At 48.1% G+C, this 16,705-nt stretch overlaps 1 protein-coding gene across 2 annotated transcripts in view; it reads right to left on the bottom strand.

The window, feature by feature from the left end:
* Positions 1 to 16,705, bottom strand: part of CD99 (CD99 molecule (Xg blood group)) — a 32,819-nt gene that overhangs the window by 14,164 nt on the left and 1,950 nt on the right. For both annotated transcript variants that reach the window (XM_057537729.1, XM_057537728.1), the window contains exons 2-5: positions 3,462 to 3,494; positions 2,084 to 2,128; positions 769 to 810; positions 67 to 135 (exon numbers count right to left, since the gene is read on the bottom strand). In XM_057537729.1, the coding sequence (XP_057393712.1) occupies positions 67 to 135; positions 769 to 810; positions 2,084 to 2,128; positions 3,462 to 3,494 (189 nt within the window). The remainder of the gene's footprint in view (positions 1 to 66; positions 136 to 768; positions 811 to 2,083; positions 2,129 to 3,461; positions 3,495 to 16,705) is intronic.

Below are 16,705 nucleotides of genomic sequence, written 5' to 3'. Positions count from 1 at the left end.
AGCTGACAAGGAAATCACTGTACTCTGAAAAACACACAAGGACCCACAGGGGCGAGAAGGTCTTACCAGAAGAGCCGGGCTGGTTGGGGTTTGGATTAGGTTTTGGCTTGGGTGGTGCGGGTGACACTGGGTCATCTGTAAAAGAGGAGAGTTGCAATTATGAGCACTTTACAGTCAAGAAAACAAAACGTGCATTTGCACACAGATGGTTTACTAAACAGCTAGAAATGGAAGCATGTCCTTTGTCATGGCAGGGCAAGTACTTTGTCATGATGGGGTTACCCATACACACAGGCACCTGTGGATTTCTTTCCATCATCATCCAGCTGCAGTACTTAAATTCACGTATTTCCAATAGAAAATAAAGCAGATGGCTGGACCAGCTACAGAATTTGTGGAGCCCAGGGCAAAATGAGAATGCAGAGTCTCTTGCTTAAACTGTACTAAGAAATTCAATATGACGGCCACAGAGCAGTCAACCAAGGAGGGAAGCCCTTCTCAGTGTGGAGTCCTGTGTGACCCTACGCGCCCGTGAGGCCAGCCCTGGCAAGGATATTCAGTTTGTCTTATATCACCCCAAAGACTGTAAGAGTTTTAAAATAAAAGTAGGCATACGGATAAAAGCCAAAAACTCAACCACAGCAAACAATACATCTATTCCTTAGGTTTTCGTGGTAAAAACTAATTGGACTTATTTAAAAGAGAAGCCTCTTTGCAATGATAAATAAGCAAGTCAGACACATAGGAGATTTAAGAGGTACTACTCACTGTTCCCTCCACCAAGGGCGTCTTCTAAATTGAAGTTATCATCTAGAGGAGAAAAACAGATAGTTAATACTGAAGTTGTGGGTGAAACGAGGAACAGAAATGACTTCCTAAATAGACGGAGGAAACACTGCATCTCCACATCTCAGAATACTTTCCTGAATGTCAGTCTGACCAAGGTCTCAACAGAAAAACCAAATTCCTGACCATATTCATATCATCCTTCTCTCCAAAAAAAGGAATAAAAGGCAAAACCAAACCAAAACAAAGAAAGTAATTTATAAATCAATTACGCCCCATGGACGGAGTTGAAATTCCAACTTCTGCCTGTAGACAAGTCTTCCCCGGGGACTGTTTATCCTAGCAACATCCCCTACCAAGTTGCCAACAACTTCCGCAAGGTAGATACTACGAGATAAGGGGGGAAGTCTGTGGCCAGATTTGGGCTTGTGCCCACCAAGAAAATGATTCAACTGACCCAGGTGTGCTTGACAAAATGATGTGACAACTCCTGATGGCTCCCGAGGTTGCCTTCTTAGTTTTAAGGACTCTTTGCAAGTCCCAGCAACATCTAGGTGAGCTTGTGTATCCACCCAACACGATGTACTGACCCATCACGAGTCACGACTGGGAAACACCGTCGCTGCCCCGGGGAGCGCGTGACGGTACAAAGTTCACTGTTCAATAATGACTTGTCCAGCATCTTCTGTGTGCCTGCACAGGTCAAGAACCTGGCTCTGAACAAGGCTATCTTTTTCCTCATCAGATGCCATTCTAGATGAGAGGCCCAATATTTGAAGAGAGCTATCACATTTTTTAAAAAATCAGCGATAAGAGCTCTGTAACTTTGGGCATCGATTTTACTGTGGGTGACTAACCACCAATGAATCTGACCCTTGGTCAATTCCATGATCCGTCTGATTCCTGACTTTTATTGGCAAGGTTTAGTGACAACTAGTATGGTCCTCCTAAAGGCTGAGATCTAAGTTTGCTCATGGGTTATACGAGGGTCCCAGGTCCTAAAACTGTTCCTCCCGAGAAATGAGTAACCAAAACCAGGGACAGACACTCAGAATGAAAGCATCCTGAGATGCCTTCCAGGGGACCCAACAGCATCTCGCCCAAGTGTCAGCGTCCGTCCTCTTACAGCCACTGTGGACTTGAAAGCACCAACATCACAGCGTAATTCAAGCATTAACCAGGCCGGATCCAGAGCCGGTGAACATCTGACTACGGCTCACGCAGCTCTTGGGAAAACTGGGGCGCACGACAACGATTTCTCGGCTGTGTTTGCATGCTGGGCACCTTTGCTTCTTACCGGTGCCTTGTTTTGGTGGGGCGGGAGTGGGTTTCTTGTCATGGTCTAAAGAGAAGAGACATGTCCGTCAGTAAGACTTGCAGCTGGGAAACAGAATCAACTCTCGACACTGTTCTGTTTCCTTAAAAAGACTCAGAGAACGTGTGAAGCATCATTTTTTCCTGACAGTTGAGGCAATGGCCAAGCACTGCAGGATGATTCCAGTGAGCCTCCGAGGACCCACGGCAACAGGAACATAGGACGATGTCGACCACGGCTGCCACCGAGACCAAGGGCCCCTCCCACCTCATGACGCCAAGTGGGGGGCTGTGAGTGAAAGAGGAACCCGGGAGAACACAGGATGCGAGGGAGAGCCCGGGACCTGTGCGGGAGAAGGAGGGACCCGGGACCCTTGGCTCAAAAGCTGCGCACATTCACTACGTGAAGCACACCTTTTGCTCCTTGGGACCCCCAGGCAACCAAGGCAAGGTGGGCTGAGGTTATTAGGACCACAGACACCTCTCCGGCATCTCTCCTCACCAGCCAATGAGGGTTCCATCGTTGAGAATAAGACTATCCCCCCATTGGCTTTTGGGAACATTACTGCCCTCACGGTTTTGACTCACACCTCTGCATCGGACCCCAGGAGTTAAAAAGATATCTTGGGGCACTGACATACATACAGTACTATGTATAAACTAGATAACTAGTGAGGACCTACTGTATAGCACAGGGAACTCTACTCAGTGCCCTGTGGTGACCTAAGTGGGAAGGAGATCTGAAAAAGCGGGGATATATGTATACGTATAGCTGATTCACTTGGCTGTACGGCAGAAACACAACATTGTAAAGCAACTCTACTCCAATAAAAAAAAAAAAAAATGATGTCTTGGGTTGAATACTGGGTCCCCAAATTCACATCCACCGGGAACCTCAGAACGTGACCTTACTTGGAAACAGTGTCTTTGCAGATAACACTGGTTAAGAAGAGGTCACAGCGGATTAGCACAGACCCTTATAGACGAGTGCCTTTATCAGAAGGAAATTGGAAGACATAGAGGCACTGATGCACAGCAAAGTGGCCACGTGAAGGCAGAGGCAGAGATTGGGGTGATGCAGGCACCAGCCAAGGGATGGAATCAGTGAGCCCACGGGGGACCAGCCCACGGGGGACCAGCCACTTCCGCAAGCACATGGCAACCCTGCGTGGCATTCATCCACCACCACAGAGTGTGGAAGTTATTCCACCAAAAAAGATTTATTTACCCTGACAAGGGCATCTTGATTTTCTTCATCCTACGTGAGTCTCTAGTTATCGTAGTAAGACATATTTCAAAATATTTACTATAGTCCAATAAAATATTCCCTGTAGTTTATAAAATGTTTTAGTATTACTCACCATCAAGGGCATGCGATAAATCAAAATCTTGGCCTAAAAGAAAAAAGAGTCCAATTAGAAATAAGTCAAATAAAAGTAAATTGGGAAATTAAGAAAACAATTAAAAAAGGGCATGATTTTGGATTTTGAGATGTCTGGCGGCTTTGAAAATGCATCACCATGTTGTGATTTCTCATTTGAAATACTCACTCTCATGCGAAAATGTAAGAATATGTCAGCTTATGTTTTAGATTATGGACAACCTTAGAGTTTAGCAGCAATTAAATTAGTGGGAAACCATGATAATTCTGCACGTGCATTATTCTAAAAAAGCAGGTGTTTTGAAATAGGTGAGTCACAATTTCCAATACATGATGGAGAAAAAACATGGAGAGAAAAACCCTTTAGAGTAGCAACATCTCTATAATTACACAACCAAAATGTACTTCTCGTAGAAACACCAGACAACCCAGAAAAAGGTAAATTTTCTTTTTAATTTCCTGTGATCCCAGAGAAGGGGGGAAACTGCCTTTAATTCCATTGTTCTTCTATCCTGTTGCTACCGCTTTACTGAAGCAATTTCAATACTATTTCTGTTTCTATCCAATTAATGATGGATTGAAGGAAAGCAAAGTCAGGGAATTTGGGAACAGTCCACTTGGACCGTCCGGTCAGCGGAAAGGAGAGTGACAGCGGGTCGGAGGATCATCCTGCAGGTGCAGAAGCAAAGGGTACACGTGTCCCATGTCAGGAAGTGCTGGGCGTGTAACAAGCCATCTTCATCCCCGGGGGCCTCCAGAAGGTTGCAATGTGTTCAGTCCCCCTGAATGTCTCACAGACAGGTGTCAGCCTGTAATACTCTCTCTCGTGTGTGTGTGTGCAGCTATGTGTGTGAGCGATTGGGTGTGTGTGTGTGTCCGTTTACTGAGTAGTTTGGGATCCATGGGGTTTTGTGTGTAGGTATGTGGGTGGTTTGTATGTGAGTATTTGTGTAGGGGTGTGTGTGTGCGCACATGTGTGTGTCTAAGTGCAGTTGGCATGTGTGTATTTGTAGTGTGTGTAGTGTATGTGTATATGTGGGGTTTTGTATGTGCATGTGTATAGTTTGGGCGTGTGCCCATGTGTAAGTGTCTACGTGTAGTTTGGGAAGTGTATTTGTGTGTGTGTGATTTTCCATGTGTGTATTAAGAACAGGCAGGCAGGTAAAAAAGAATGAAATCATGCCATTTGCAGCACCATGGATGAACCTAGAGATGATCATACTAAGGGAAGAAAGTCAGACAGGGAAAGACAAATACCCTATGATATCACTTATATGTGGAATCTAAGCTACGACACAAATGAATCTATATACAAAGCAGAAACAGACTCACAGACATAGGAAACAAACTTATGGTTACCAAAGGGGAAAGGGAGGGGGCAGATAAATTAGGAGTTTGGGATTAACAAATACACGTGATTATATATACAATAGATAAACAACAAGGAGCTACTGTAGAGCACACAGAACTCTATTCAATATCTTGTAATAACTTATATAGGGAAAGAATCTGCTATAAACATATATATATATATATATATATATGTATGTATGTATAACTGAATCACTTTGCTGTACACCTGAAACTAATATTGTTAAGTCAACTCTACTTCAATAAAAAATACGATATGAACAATATGTGCCCCCAAATTAAAAAAACAAAAAAACCAAAAAAAAGGGCAGCAGAAGCAGCATGATCTGGGAAGGCCCTGCGTTGGACGGTCGGACCCCAGCCCTCACGGCGGGAGGGGCGCTGGTTTCTGCACCTCAGAGCCGGGAAGGGACAGGTGTAGTTTCAGCTCTTCCTGCAGCACGTGGCAGATGCTCACGAGGTAGCCAGGGCGGCTGGGGAGGGTGGGATTTGCTCAGCCCCGAAGAGCCCCCCCGGGCAGGCACAGATCCTACACATACATGCGCGTCTCTGGTCCTGTACGTCTGCCTAGAGACCCACAACCGTTATCACTCCCTCTACGCTCCCTCTGCCGAAGCGAGGGCGCGGGGACCTTCCTGAGATGTTCAGCGTCCCTGCCATCGGGACGCCTCCACACCTGACGGGGCGGGGCAGGGGGGGCAAGTAGCCCCAACCAGAGCGATTCAAGGAGTGGACGACGCTGCGTTTCGGACGGGGATTTGGAAAGAACAAGCAGACAAGGCTCTTTGGAATGCTGAAACCAACAGCAACACACTTGAACGTAAGCTGTTTCTACACGTGGTGCGTGCGCGTGCATGCTCTTGTGTGGGCGTGTCTGTACGGATGTGCACGTGAGTATACTCATGTGCGTGTCTGTGAGCACGTGCACCCGCGGGCGTGCACAGTACATGTGGGTGAACTGCACGCGTGCCCACGTGTACCTGTGCGCACGCATGTCCACGTGCACTGGCGCGTGTGCGGCGCAGGTATGTGCTCACGGGCGCGCGCGCGTGTGCACGCAAATATGCACCGAGCGTGAGTGTTGCGTATGTATGCGTGTGTCTGTGCCTGGTAGCTCCGTGTCCAGGGCCTGGAGCCTCCCCAGCCCAGCTGGGCCCCGAGCCCCCGCCCGGCTCCCCGCGCATCTGGGCTCCTGAGCCCCGCTGACGTGACCCCGCTTAGGGGAGAGGTCACGGCTCAACTCAGCCCTCTGCTGAGCCCCCGGGGTCCCGCACGCAAACCCAGGAACAGCAGACCCAGTGGCGCTGGGGAGGGGCCGGGCATCCGAGCCGGACACCCAGGCACTTCTCTTCCTGCTGCCTTTGCCCAGCCCGTCGGAGGCAGCCTGCACCGCCTCTGCGGCTTCCAGGCGGCCCCTCCAACCTCCGGACGCGGGGCCTGAGTCATCCCCACGGCGCGCACACACCCCCTGCCGTGCACGCTCCCCCCCGCCGCCGTGCACCTCCCCCTCAGCCGTGCACCCCCCCTCAGCCGTGCACCCTCCCCCCCCCCCGCCCGTGCACACTCACCCCACCCCCTCCGCCGTCTACCCTCCCCCCTCAGCCGTGCACGCTCCCCCCCCAGCCATCTGTTCGGTTTCCTCCTCCCGAGACCCAGGACAAAAGCCCCAGGACATCCCGTCCCCAAGGCCACCCTGGGCGCGGGCTCCTCCTGGGGAACCTGTGCAGCCGCACGTGCCTCACAAACCCGCTGAACCGCGAATCTGAGGTTCCACAACCATGACCTGTGCAAGCGACAAGCGCACAGCATGAGGCCCGAATCCGGTTTCCCTTAAGTTGCATCAGCGTGGCGCACTGACGTAGACATCACAATGAGGATAGAAGTACTACTGATGACAATTTATAGAGATGATCAGTTACACAATTTATACACGGAGCTTATGAATTATACAAATGGAAACAGAACAGAAATAAATACTGGAAACAAAACTAGAACAGAAAGAAAATATAGATCGGGGCTTCCCTGGTGGTGCAGTGGTTAAGAATCCGCCTGCCAATGCAGGCGACATGGGTTCGAGGCCTGGTCCTGGAAGATCCCACATGCCGCGGAGCAGCTAAGCCCATGCGCCACAACTACTGAGCCCGCGCTCTAGAGCCCACGAACCACAACTGCTGAGCCCACGAGCCACAACTACTGAAGCCTGCGAGCCTAGAGCCCGTGCTCCGCAACAAGAGAAGCCACCGCAATGAGAAGCCCGCGCACCGCAACAAAGAGTAGCTCCCGCTCGCTGCAACTAGAGAAAGCCCGCACGCAGCAACAAAGACCTAACGCAGCCAAAAATAATAAATAAATAAAAAAATAAGAAAAAAAAACTAGAACAGAAAAAAAATATAGTTGCAATAATAATTACAGAAATTACAAACTACAGAATTTATCATTTATATACAGAACTTATAAATTATATAAATATATAAAAATAAGTAGAAATAAGCTTTAGAAACAAAATTAGAAGAGAAATTAAATATAAATATAATTATAGAAGTTACAAATTATGTCATTTATATGTTAGACAGAATTTATAAGCTATATAATATATACAAATAAAATAGAAATAAATTATAGAAACAAAATTAGAAAAGAAATGATATAAAGTTGCATAATAATAAATTACAAATTATATAAATTATAATTTATACACAGAACCTATCATTATGTAAATGAATATATGTTTAAATATAACAGAGATAAATTCTAGAAATAAAATAAGAATAGGAAACAAATTTTTTAATTATAAATTAAATAAATTATAAATTATGTACTTTATAATTTATACACAGCACCTATCAATTATATAAATGAACATATGTATACATATAATAGAAATAAATTCTAGGAATAAAATTAGAAAATATGATTTTATAATAATGAACTATAAATTATGTAATTTATAATTTATACACAGAACCTATGAATTATATCAATGGATATATGTATACTTGAAACAAACTCTAGAAAGAAAATAAGCGTAGAGATAAAATTTAAATTTTTATAATAATAAATTATAGAAATTACGAGTTATACATAAATTTTACCATTTATACACAGAGCCTAATAATATAAATACAGGCACAAATAAAATAGAAATAAATTCTAGAAATAAAGTTAGAATCAAAATAAAAATTAGGCAGTTGAAAGATTCCTTGGGCTTTCAGATTTTCATACTAATGAGGTAAGAATCACGTAAAACTAACAGTGGCCATGGAGGAATTTTCTGCATGGCCTGCACGCTCCTGGAGCTGTCTAGATAATACCGTTGATCTGCAAGACTCTCCTTTAGGGAGGAAGAAACGGAGACCCCAGAACTCGCCCCCCGTCCCCTGCAATGTCAACGGCAACACCAGGGTCCCCCCCCCCCCGCCCTGGCCCCGTGCAGGCTGGTCCCTGCTGCTCAGGGCTGGTCCAGGGCCAGAGGTGATGGTGAATGCTGTTTGATCTTATTTTACTTCTAAATATTAGAGATGCCCTTATTCTTCTGTAGCTAGGAAGGAATTGCTCCAGACACAGTTTTGCCGTTTCTCGAGCCATGCAATTTAACATTCTCCCTTACAGATTTTGTGACAAGGAGGGGAAAGGTTCTTCTCTTGTACCGTAACCCTGGGGATGCCACTCTGGGCTGTGTCGAGCGTTGGAAGAACCCAGAGCATCTGGGGACGCTGTCGGCTGGGCTCCGGGTGCCGCGGACCAGTGAGTTGTAGAATTTGAGGAGCCCAGATTCCTGGGCCCCGATCCCGAAGGCACTGACTCAGTGGGTGGGAGCCGGGCCTGTGAATCTGCATTTCTAACCATCTCCAGGTGGGTGGGCTGGGATGGCAGGAGTGGCCCAGGACCCTCATCCCGGCTGCAGGGAGGTAGTTCTAGGACCCCGGTAAATTCAGTCTCCCTGAGCTAGGAAAGCAAGTCGTTGTTCCCCTGAAAGATAATCTCCAGGATCTGACTCAAAGCCCCAAATCCATTTCCAATTTTATCACCCTTCACCCTGGGTCACCGCCCTGCCCCTTCGCACTGGCCCTAAATGACCCGTCAGAAGGTCCCAAACTTGATCAGTTCACGGAGGCTTTGCATCTCCAGAAACTGGCCCAAGGCCCCGAAACTAGACCTGACAGTTCTGTTTATGAATCACAGTCAAGGCACGTCAGCCGTACTGGTTTTGTTCTTAACAGTCGCCGGAAATGCTGAATGAGCTAATATTCAGTCATGGCTCCTGGGGAACTCCAGGGTTAAGTTCCTGCACCCTCAGGTCACACCGCCATCAGCTAATCGCACATAACCTTGCTTCATGCATGTTTCTGTGGAATTTGATCTTATTTAATCTGGAGTGTTGATGCTCACAGCACTCTTTCTCCTGCCTAAAGGAAGCTCATCTCACACACGTAGTTCGGGCACACGGCAGCCTTCTTGTGCTTAGAAGCAAAATCGTAAGCATGAAGCACAAAAATGCAAAAATGTGGCACTACACAGATACTTGTTTACAATCTGCGACCGGAAAGGTGACTCTGTTTTTTTGCAGCTGTGCACAAATCCCTGAACTCAGAGAGTACCAATTTGGGAGTTACAAATAAATTGTAGCAAGTAGGCAGATTTGCACATACGGAGTCTGTGAATGCTGAGGATGGATGGTACAATCACTGCTATGATTGGCCAAAAAGGTCACTCGGGTTTTTCTGTAAGATGTTACGGAAATACAATAGATGTCACTCTATGTCCCTCGAAAATTTACAATCCCCCCAGCATCCTGTGAATGATCTGAGGGGTCACATAGTTTGGGCACCTTGTCCGTCCTTGGGGCTTCCCTCGAATCCTCTACTTGGCCACAAATGCCAATCTCTTCTGTCCATACCAGGAAAACTCCTATTCAGGCCCGATAGGATGCTGCCCTCCTACAGGAAGCCCTCAGCATCCCTCCCAGCCAGACTAAAGCATTTCCATGGGTGATTCCTATGCACATTACAGTTTCAGAAGCTCGAATACAGATCTTGGTTCTCAACTCTGGCTGCACATCCAAGGAGACCTCCTAAGTCCCGAGGCCCAGGCTGTGTCCCAGGCCAATTAAAGAAAAAACTTTGGGGGCCAGTTTGCAAGCCACTGGTATAGATTTTTATTTCCTTACTATTCCTTAACACAGCTTCTCTCTCATTTCTGCTGTCTTGGTCCAGGCTCTGCCAACACCCTCGGCTAAGGCCAGCAATTTCTTCCCCTGCACACTGGGTAGCTGGTTCAATATAATCGGTTTCCCTGGCAGTCCTATGTATTTTATTTTATGCATTAAAAAGAAATGTTATTCTGAGAGGGAGTCCCCAGGCCTTCTCAAAGTACCTGAGCATCCAGGGAAGAAACTGGTTAAGGGCTTCTTGTATTCTTCCTGGAAGGATTTCGAGGGGGGGGGGGGAAGGGGGGAGCCTTAAAAATGAAAGCAGAAATGGAGACAGGAGCATAGGTGGAGAAAAATTTAGAAAATGAAATCAACAGGATTCACTAACATCAGATATGGGAGAAGAAGCTGGCAGGAATGAAAGGTGACTTTTCATTCTGAGAATCTGGGGAGACGGTCCTATCACAAGAAGCAGGAGTGAAGGAGGAGGTGCAGGCCTGGGAGAAAATCATGAGAAGCCGGGGATGTGGACCATTGTAGACACCATGGGTGCAACCAGACGGGCCAGATCTATCAGCAGTTACGGAAGCTAGCCTAGGGTGGAGAGAGCTTTGGGGGTGGGACTCCAGGGGAACCAGCATCAGCCTTCCAAGAGGTGGAGAGGGAAGCTTTCTCTATGGTAGCAGGATGCAGCCCACACCCCAGCTGAGACGCATCTTCTGGTCTGTCCTTCCCGTGCCCTGATTCCTTCCCCAACTCTGAGTCAGCTCCTTATCTTGCAGGAATGCAGAGATTATAACCCACTGCCTGGTGTGTGCTTACGGTGAGTCTAGGTGCTGGTGGTTTCAGAGCAGTGAGATAATGGTCCCCTCTCCAACTGGAAACCACTTGAGATAGGTACTGCAGCTATCTATCTATCTATTTTTCTATCTATCTATCTATCTATCTATCTATCTATCATCTATCTATATCTATCCATCTTCTATCTAATCTGTCATACCTATCTATCATCTATCATCTTTTATCCATCCATTCATCCATCCATCATCTATCTTTTGACATCTCTCCATCTATCCTGTGTCTATCTATCGTCTATCCGTTATCTATCTTCCACCATCTGTCTGTCTATCCATCCATCCATCATCTGTAAACCTATGATCTCTCTATCATCCGTGCACCCATCAATCATCAATCCCACCTATCCAGCGCTACCTCACTCCAGACAGGCCACTAGTCTTTAATTAATTCCTCAGCAAGGAGCTGAGTCAGGGCGGGGGGAGGGGGCGGGGAGGCTGCCCTCGTCTGTCCAGCAGCGCCGCGTGTGGACCTCTGAGAGACAGTCCTTGTCGTGCATCTCCCGCTCCCTCTGAGACCCAGCCACACCCTTTCCTCTTCCTGCTCCGCGGTGTTACTCTGTGTCAAACACCTAAGAATTCTCCTTCCTGAGGCTCCTTCACCTGGTGGGGCACATTCTGGGCCAACTACGGGGCAAACAGCACCCCTTTAACTTCCATTGAGAACTGACCCCAGACCCTTTCCTAAAAGAAAACAGCTAAGGACAGCAGACGCTGATCGGCAATATTTGAGGTCTTGCCAGCGGGACAAGGTCTATAGGCCGCCTTGTCTGTGTCTTGCCCCCAAGACAACGTCATCGATTTACTCTTTGTGCACCAGTAGGTCGGGTCCAGTGCGTTCCTGCGGCCGCATTGCCAGAGCGCGATCGCACTGGGCGGCCTGGGGAGGGGAGGGGGAGGGGAGGGGAGGGGAGGGGGAGGGGGAGGGGGAGGGGGAGGGGGAGGGGAGAGGGAGGGGAGGGGGAGGGGAGGGGGAGGGGAGGGGGAGGGGAGGAGGAGGGGAGGGGGAGGGGGAGGGGAGGGGAGGGGGAGGGGGAGGGGGAGGGGGAGGGGAGGGGGAGGGGGAGGGGGAGGGGGAGGGTGGAAGGCCCTGTGGATGCACAAACAGAAACAGCCGGAATTGGAATTCGCTGGCTGCATTGTCTGCGGATGACGAATGCCTTCCAAGTCCCGGAATACAACAGGTCTGGCTCTTCGCCTTCTCACGAAGGGCGGTGAACAGGCAAGAATGAAAATGAATTCTCTCTTTTTTTTTTTTTCTCAAAAGCACCCTTGGGAGTCATTACTTGGCTCTTTGAAAAGTTGCTGATGCCCTGCAGCTTTATGGCCTTTCTTGAAAACAAAGGAGTTCTATCAAAAACGTCCAAGTGTAGAAGGCAAGAGCGATGGAAAAGGGGTTCAGATTTGCAACGGATTTCAAACGCCCCTGCCTGCCGTCTGCGGAAATAAAGACATTTTACGACACAACCCAGTCCACTCAGACAGATGAATGGGCACCAAAGCCACACCGATGCTTCCTTAGCAAAGCGTGGGTAAAGCATGCTGGTGTTTTCTACTCTATTTGATCTTCGTTTCAAGGCTGCTGGATGTGCACTAAATTCCCAGCCTGTCCAAGGGTCCCTAACCGTCACTGGAAAAACACCGCTTAGAGGGCCTATATCTAACTCTAGGGGGAGAAAAAAAAAAAAAGGAAGTTTCTGGTTTTCTGTTTACGAGATTTTTAAAAAATAATACGAGTAGCGAGACAGTGGCCACACCGAGTCATTCAAGACAAAGCTGAAACTAACACAGTCGTGTACCAACACCCAAAAGTGCCGTAAGAATTAGGTGAACAGGGGCTTCCCTGGTGGCGCAGTGGTTAAGAATCCGCCTGCCAACGCAGGGAACACGGGTTCGAGCCCTGGTCTGGGAAGATCCCACGTGCCGCGGAGCAGCTGGGCCCGTGAGCCACAATTACTGAGCCTGCGCTCTAGAGCCCACAAGCCACAACTACTGAGTCCGTGTGCCACAACTACTGAAGCCCATGCGCCTAGAGCCCGTGATCCGCAACAAGAGAAGCCACCGCCATGAGAAGCCCGCGCACCACAACGAAGAGTAGCCCCCGCTCGCCGCATCTAGAGAAAGCCCACGTGCAGCAACAAAGACCCAATGCAACCATAAACAAATTAATTAATTTTAAAAAAGAATTAGGCAAAGAATACAAACAGGAGATTCCAAAAAGCAAAAAAAAAAAAGAAAAGCAACTCCTGTGTCCCTATGTGGACAGATACAGATGCAGATGTGAAAGACACAGGCAGACCTCATTTTATTGCGTTTAGCTTTACTGTGTTTTTTACAAACTGAGGGTATGGGGTAGCCCTGTTTCGACCAAATTTATTGGTGCCACTTTTCCAACAACTTTTGTTCACTTCGTGTCTCTGTGTCACATTTTGGTAATTCTCGCAATCGTTCTAACTTTTCCATTATGATATGTGTGTGACGGTGACCTTTGATCGGTGATCTCTGATGTTACTACTACAACCCTCTGAAGGCTCAGAAGATGGTCAGCGTTGTTTAGAAATAAAGTATTTCTCAATCAAGTCATGTTCATTGTTTTTTTTTAAAGACATAATGTCACTGCACATCCGACAGACTCCAGTCTAATGTAAACATGACTTTTCCATACACTGAGAAACCAAAAAATTCATGTGACTTGCTTTTACTGGGGTGGTCTGGAACCGAACCCGCAATCTCTCTGAGGTGTGCCTGTCCCATTAATTAGGTAAATACACATAGGAATTCTGGTTAGTCACCCTCTTTCACCCAAGAGATTAGGCACAAACAAAAGAAGAACATCTAGTGTTGGGTGGTCAACCAGAACTCCCTGGGAAGATAAAGCCAAAATCAGAAGCAATATGGCAGTACCTCGTAAGACCAACCATTTGGGTATCCTACACAACCTGGCCACTCTCCCAGAGGGACACAAATATAACAAAATATTCATGGTTGTTGACTGTGATTGAAGTGTGTGTGTGTGGTGTGTGTGTGATGTGGGTCTTTGCCCTGTAAGGTTGGAAGGGTGACTGTAAATTAAAAATAAAAGCCCTGGTGGAAACAAAGGAAGAGACTTCTCTTCCCTCGCCCTTTGCTTCCAGAAGCTCTTTCTCTGTCCTTTTCCAAGGTGGGTAAATATGTTTAATGGCTAAAGGAGCCTGTTTTGACAACCTGTACAGAATGGGTGACATTCACTTAGCTGCTTTTAAAAGTGCGTCTCTGCAGCCTTAGTGGGTCACCTGTGATCCCTGTCACATCCTGATATCATGCTCACTCAATCGTAAAATGGGTTTCTTTCCCTTCTACCTTGGCGGAGAGGCTTTCTGGGTCGATGCTGGGTTGAATTCTAATTCCCCAACAACACCTTCCCTGTTCCACCAAAGACGCTCTGGTAAACGCTACCGCCACAAAGGGGCTGCCGTGACTTGTATCATGAAACCCATGTTGATGAACTATGAACTACGCCTGCGGGTAGTTCATTTTCAAGTACGTGTCATCCTCTGAGGGTTAGAAAACACCCCTCTGTCTGCAGAAAACACTTCCAAAACCATTGTATCCCCCCAAAAGGACTTTTGGAGATCTGAAAACACACAGTCCATCGTGAACCCTAAGAACTGGCAAAGGAGATCAAAAAGCAATCTCCACTGATTTACGTGGGACGGACACCCGGGTGTCAGAACAAGCCACATGGGGACTGAGCGAGATGTCCTGTGCCAGATGTATCTCCCCAAGTGCCACCAGGGCTGGGCGTCCTCAGACAGCTGGGTGTCCGAAGGACCCCGTGGAGAGCCAGGACGCTGAATGAGTTGGCACCTCACGCCCTCTAAGACGACCTCCGTCTTCTTTCTAACCCCGTCTGTAAGTCATACACGGCATGGGATTCTTTTCTCCCTAAAAGAAGCCACCGTGATTGGAAAATCTCAGTAGGAACAAATACATGGGCTCCATGTGTGTGGTAGTCAGTCTCCTTTGGGAGGATAACCTCAGCTGGAAAAAATTCCAGATTTCATCCGTGAAATCCCTGCATCCTACACGTCGGATGGATTTAACTACTCGACCACCTGCATTCTTCTTCTGAACAATTAGCACATCATCCAGATGAAGAAAAGTGCATCCGCCCCCCATGAAGAACCCCCCCCAAATCAAGTATTTTAATATCTCCAGATGCAAAAAAAAAAAGGGGGGGGGGTTGAACTATCATAAACTGAGAATGAAGAAAAGAGCCAAAGCGCTGAAGGAAATAACAGGCAATTAACTTTTTATCAGAGCCAAACACGCAGGCAGGAAAATGAAACTCACTTTCTCTGCCTGGTAAGCAGAAACAGGCAGAGCTGGATGGGAAGCTGGAGAGACCAAGCCCACACCCGCTTGGGTGGGGATGATGAGGGAATCCCCGGAAACCGGTCAGTTGCCCAGGAAATGTCGCTTTCCCTAGGCGTTTCTGGATTTTCAAACAGCACCGGCTAGTGTGCAGAGGCTGGGATGGAGCGTGGGGTCCTGGATTCAGCACCTTCCTGGACCCATTTCCCACCCGGTCCACACTTAGGTCGCCCAGGTACCAGGAGTTTTAAAGCCCGGCATGTGAGTGTCCTACCTGGAGGAAGACGACTGAATCCAAACCCCCAGCTACCAACAACCTGGAATCTGTGACAGAAATTCCAGGGTTTCTCAGCCTCAGCACGACTGACATCTGAGGCTGGAGGACTGTCAGATGAGGGGCGTGCTGGGCTCTGTGGGGTGTGGAGCAGCTTCCCTGGTCTCCACCCACCAGGTGCCAGGAGCTCCTCTCCCCCCAGTGACAACCAGAAACGTCCCCAGACATTGTCATTATGTCCCCCTGGGGGACCAAGTCATCCCAGGTTGCAAACCACAGCCATAAGCAGACAAATAGATGGATGGATGGATGGATAGAGAGATAGATGATTGATATTACGTCTCCATGCTCGGTCAGGGTTTCTCAGCCTCAGCACGACTGACATTGGGGCTGGAGGACCCTCTGATGCGGGGCGTGCTGGGCACTGCGGGCTGTGGAGAAACATCCCTGGTCTCCACCCACCACATGCCAGGAGCACGCCCCCTACAGTTGAGACAACCACAAACATTTCCAGACATGGCCGAGTGTCCCTGGTGGCGGGAGGAAGCAGTGCTCAATTGAAAGCCGAAGTTGCCTCTTTCCTTCTAGGGCCCCTGCGTCTCTCCACTCCACACTATCCCACGGGGATTTCCAGAAAAACCTGGGAACACAAGAGCCCTGGGTCCCAAGGCCTCGGAAACCAGGCCAGTGCTATCTGCACCCCGATGAAGATCTACCCCTGACTCGATGGACTTCTGCAGCCAGAATGGAAACGAAGCCAAACCCCGATTTCTATAGGGAAGTGTGTTCTGAACTTCAGCAACTCAACAGCAAACTTTCCTGATAAAACCCCGTTTGTATCTCAGGAACAGTCCGTTCCCTGCCTCGGACCCCAGAAGGATCCGGCGGGGGAGGGGGAGGTGCCCTCCAAGAGATCAGCGGGTATGAAGGCTCTGTCCTCCCTCTGCTATTTCGGGGCGAGGCTGGCTCTCCACCCCCCCCCAACCCCCCCACTCCCCCCCCGCTGCAACCCGGAGTAGCTGGGAGCAACCTGCATAGAAATCAGGCAATTCTAGGCTAATGGTGCTCTGGGTTTTTTCTAAACATTACCCATTTTTTATACAGGGTAGAATATAACTTGTATGTGAAACCTGTTAAAAAACAAACAAGCAAAAAACAACTGTCACCAGAGACAGCTTCCAACTCAGCCAAACCCTCACACTGGCCAAGACTGTGTTCTCCAC

This window comes from Balaenoptera acutorostrata, chromosome X (genome assembly GCF_949987535.1).
Source record: "Balaenoptera acutorostrata chromosome X, mBalAcu1.1, whole genome shotgun sequence".
NCBI lineage: Eukaryota > Metazoa > Chordata > Mammalia > Artiodactyla > Balaenopteridae > Balaenoptera > Balaenoptera acutorostrata.
Note: the sequence above shows the minus strand (reverse complement) of the source record. Positions and strands in the feature narration are given on the sequence as shown.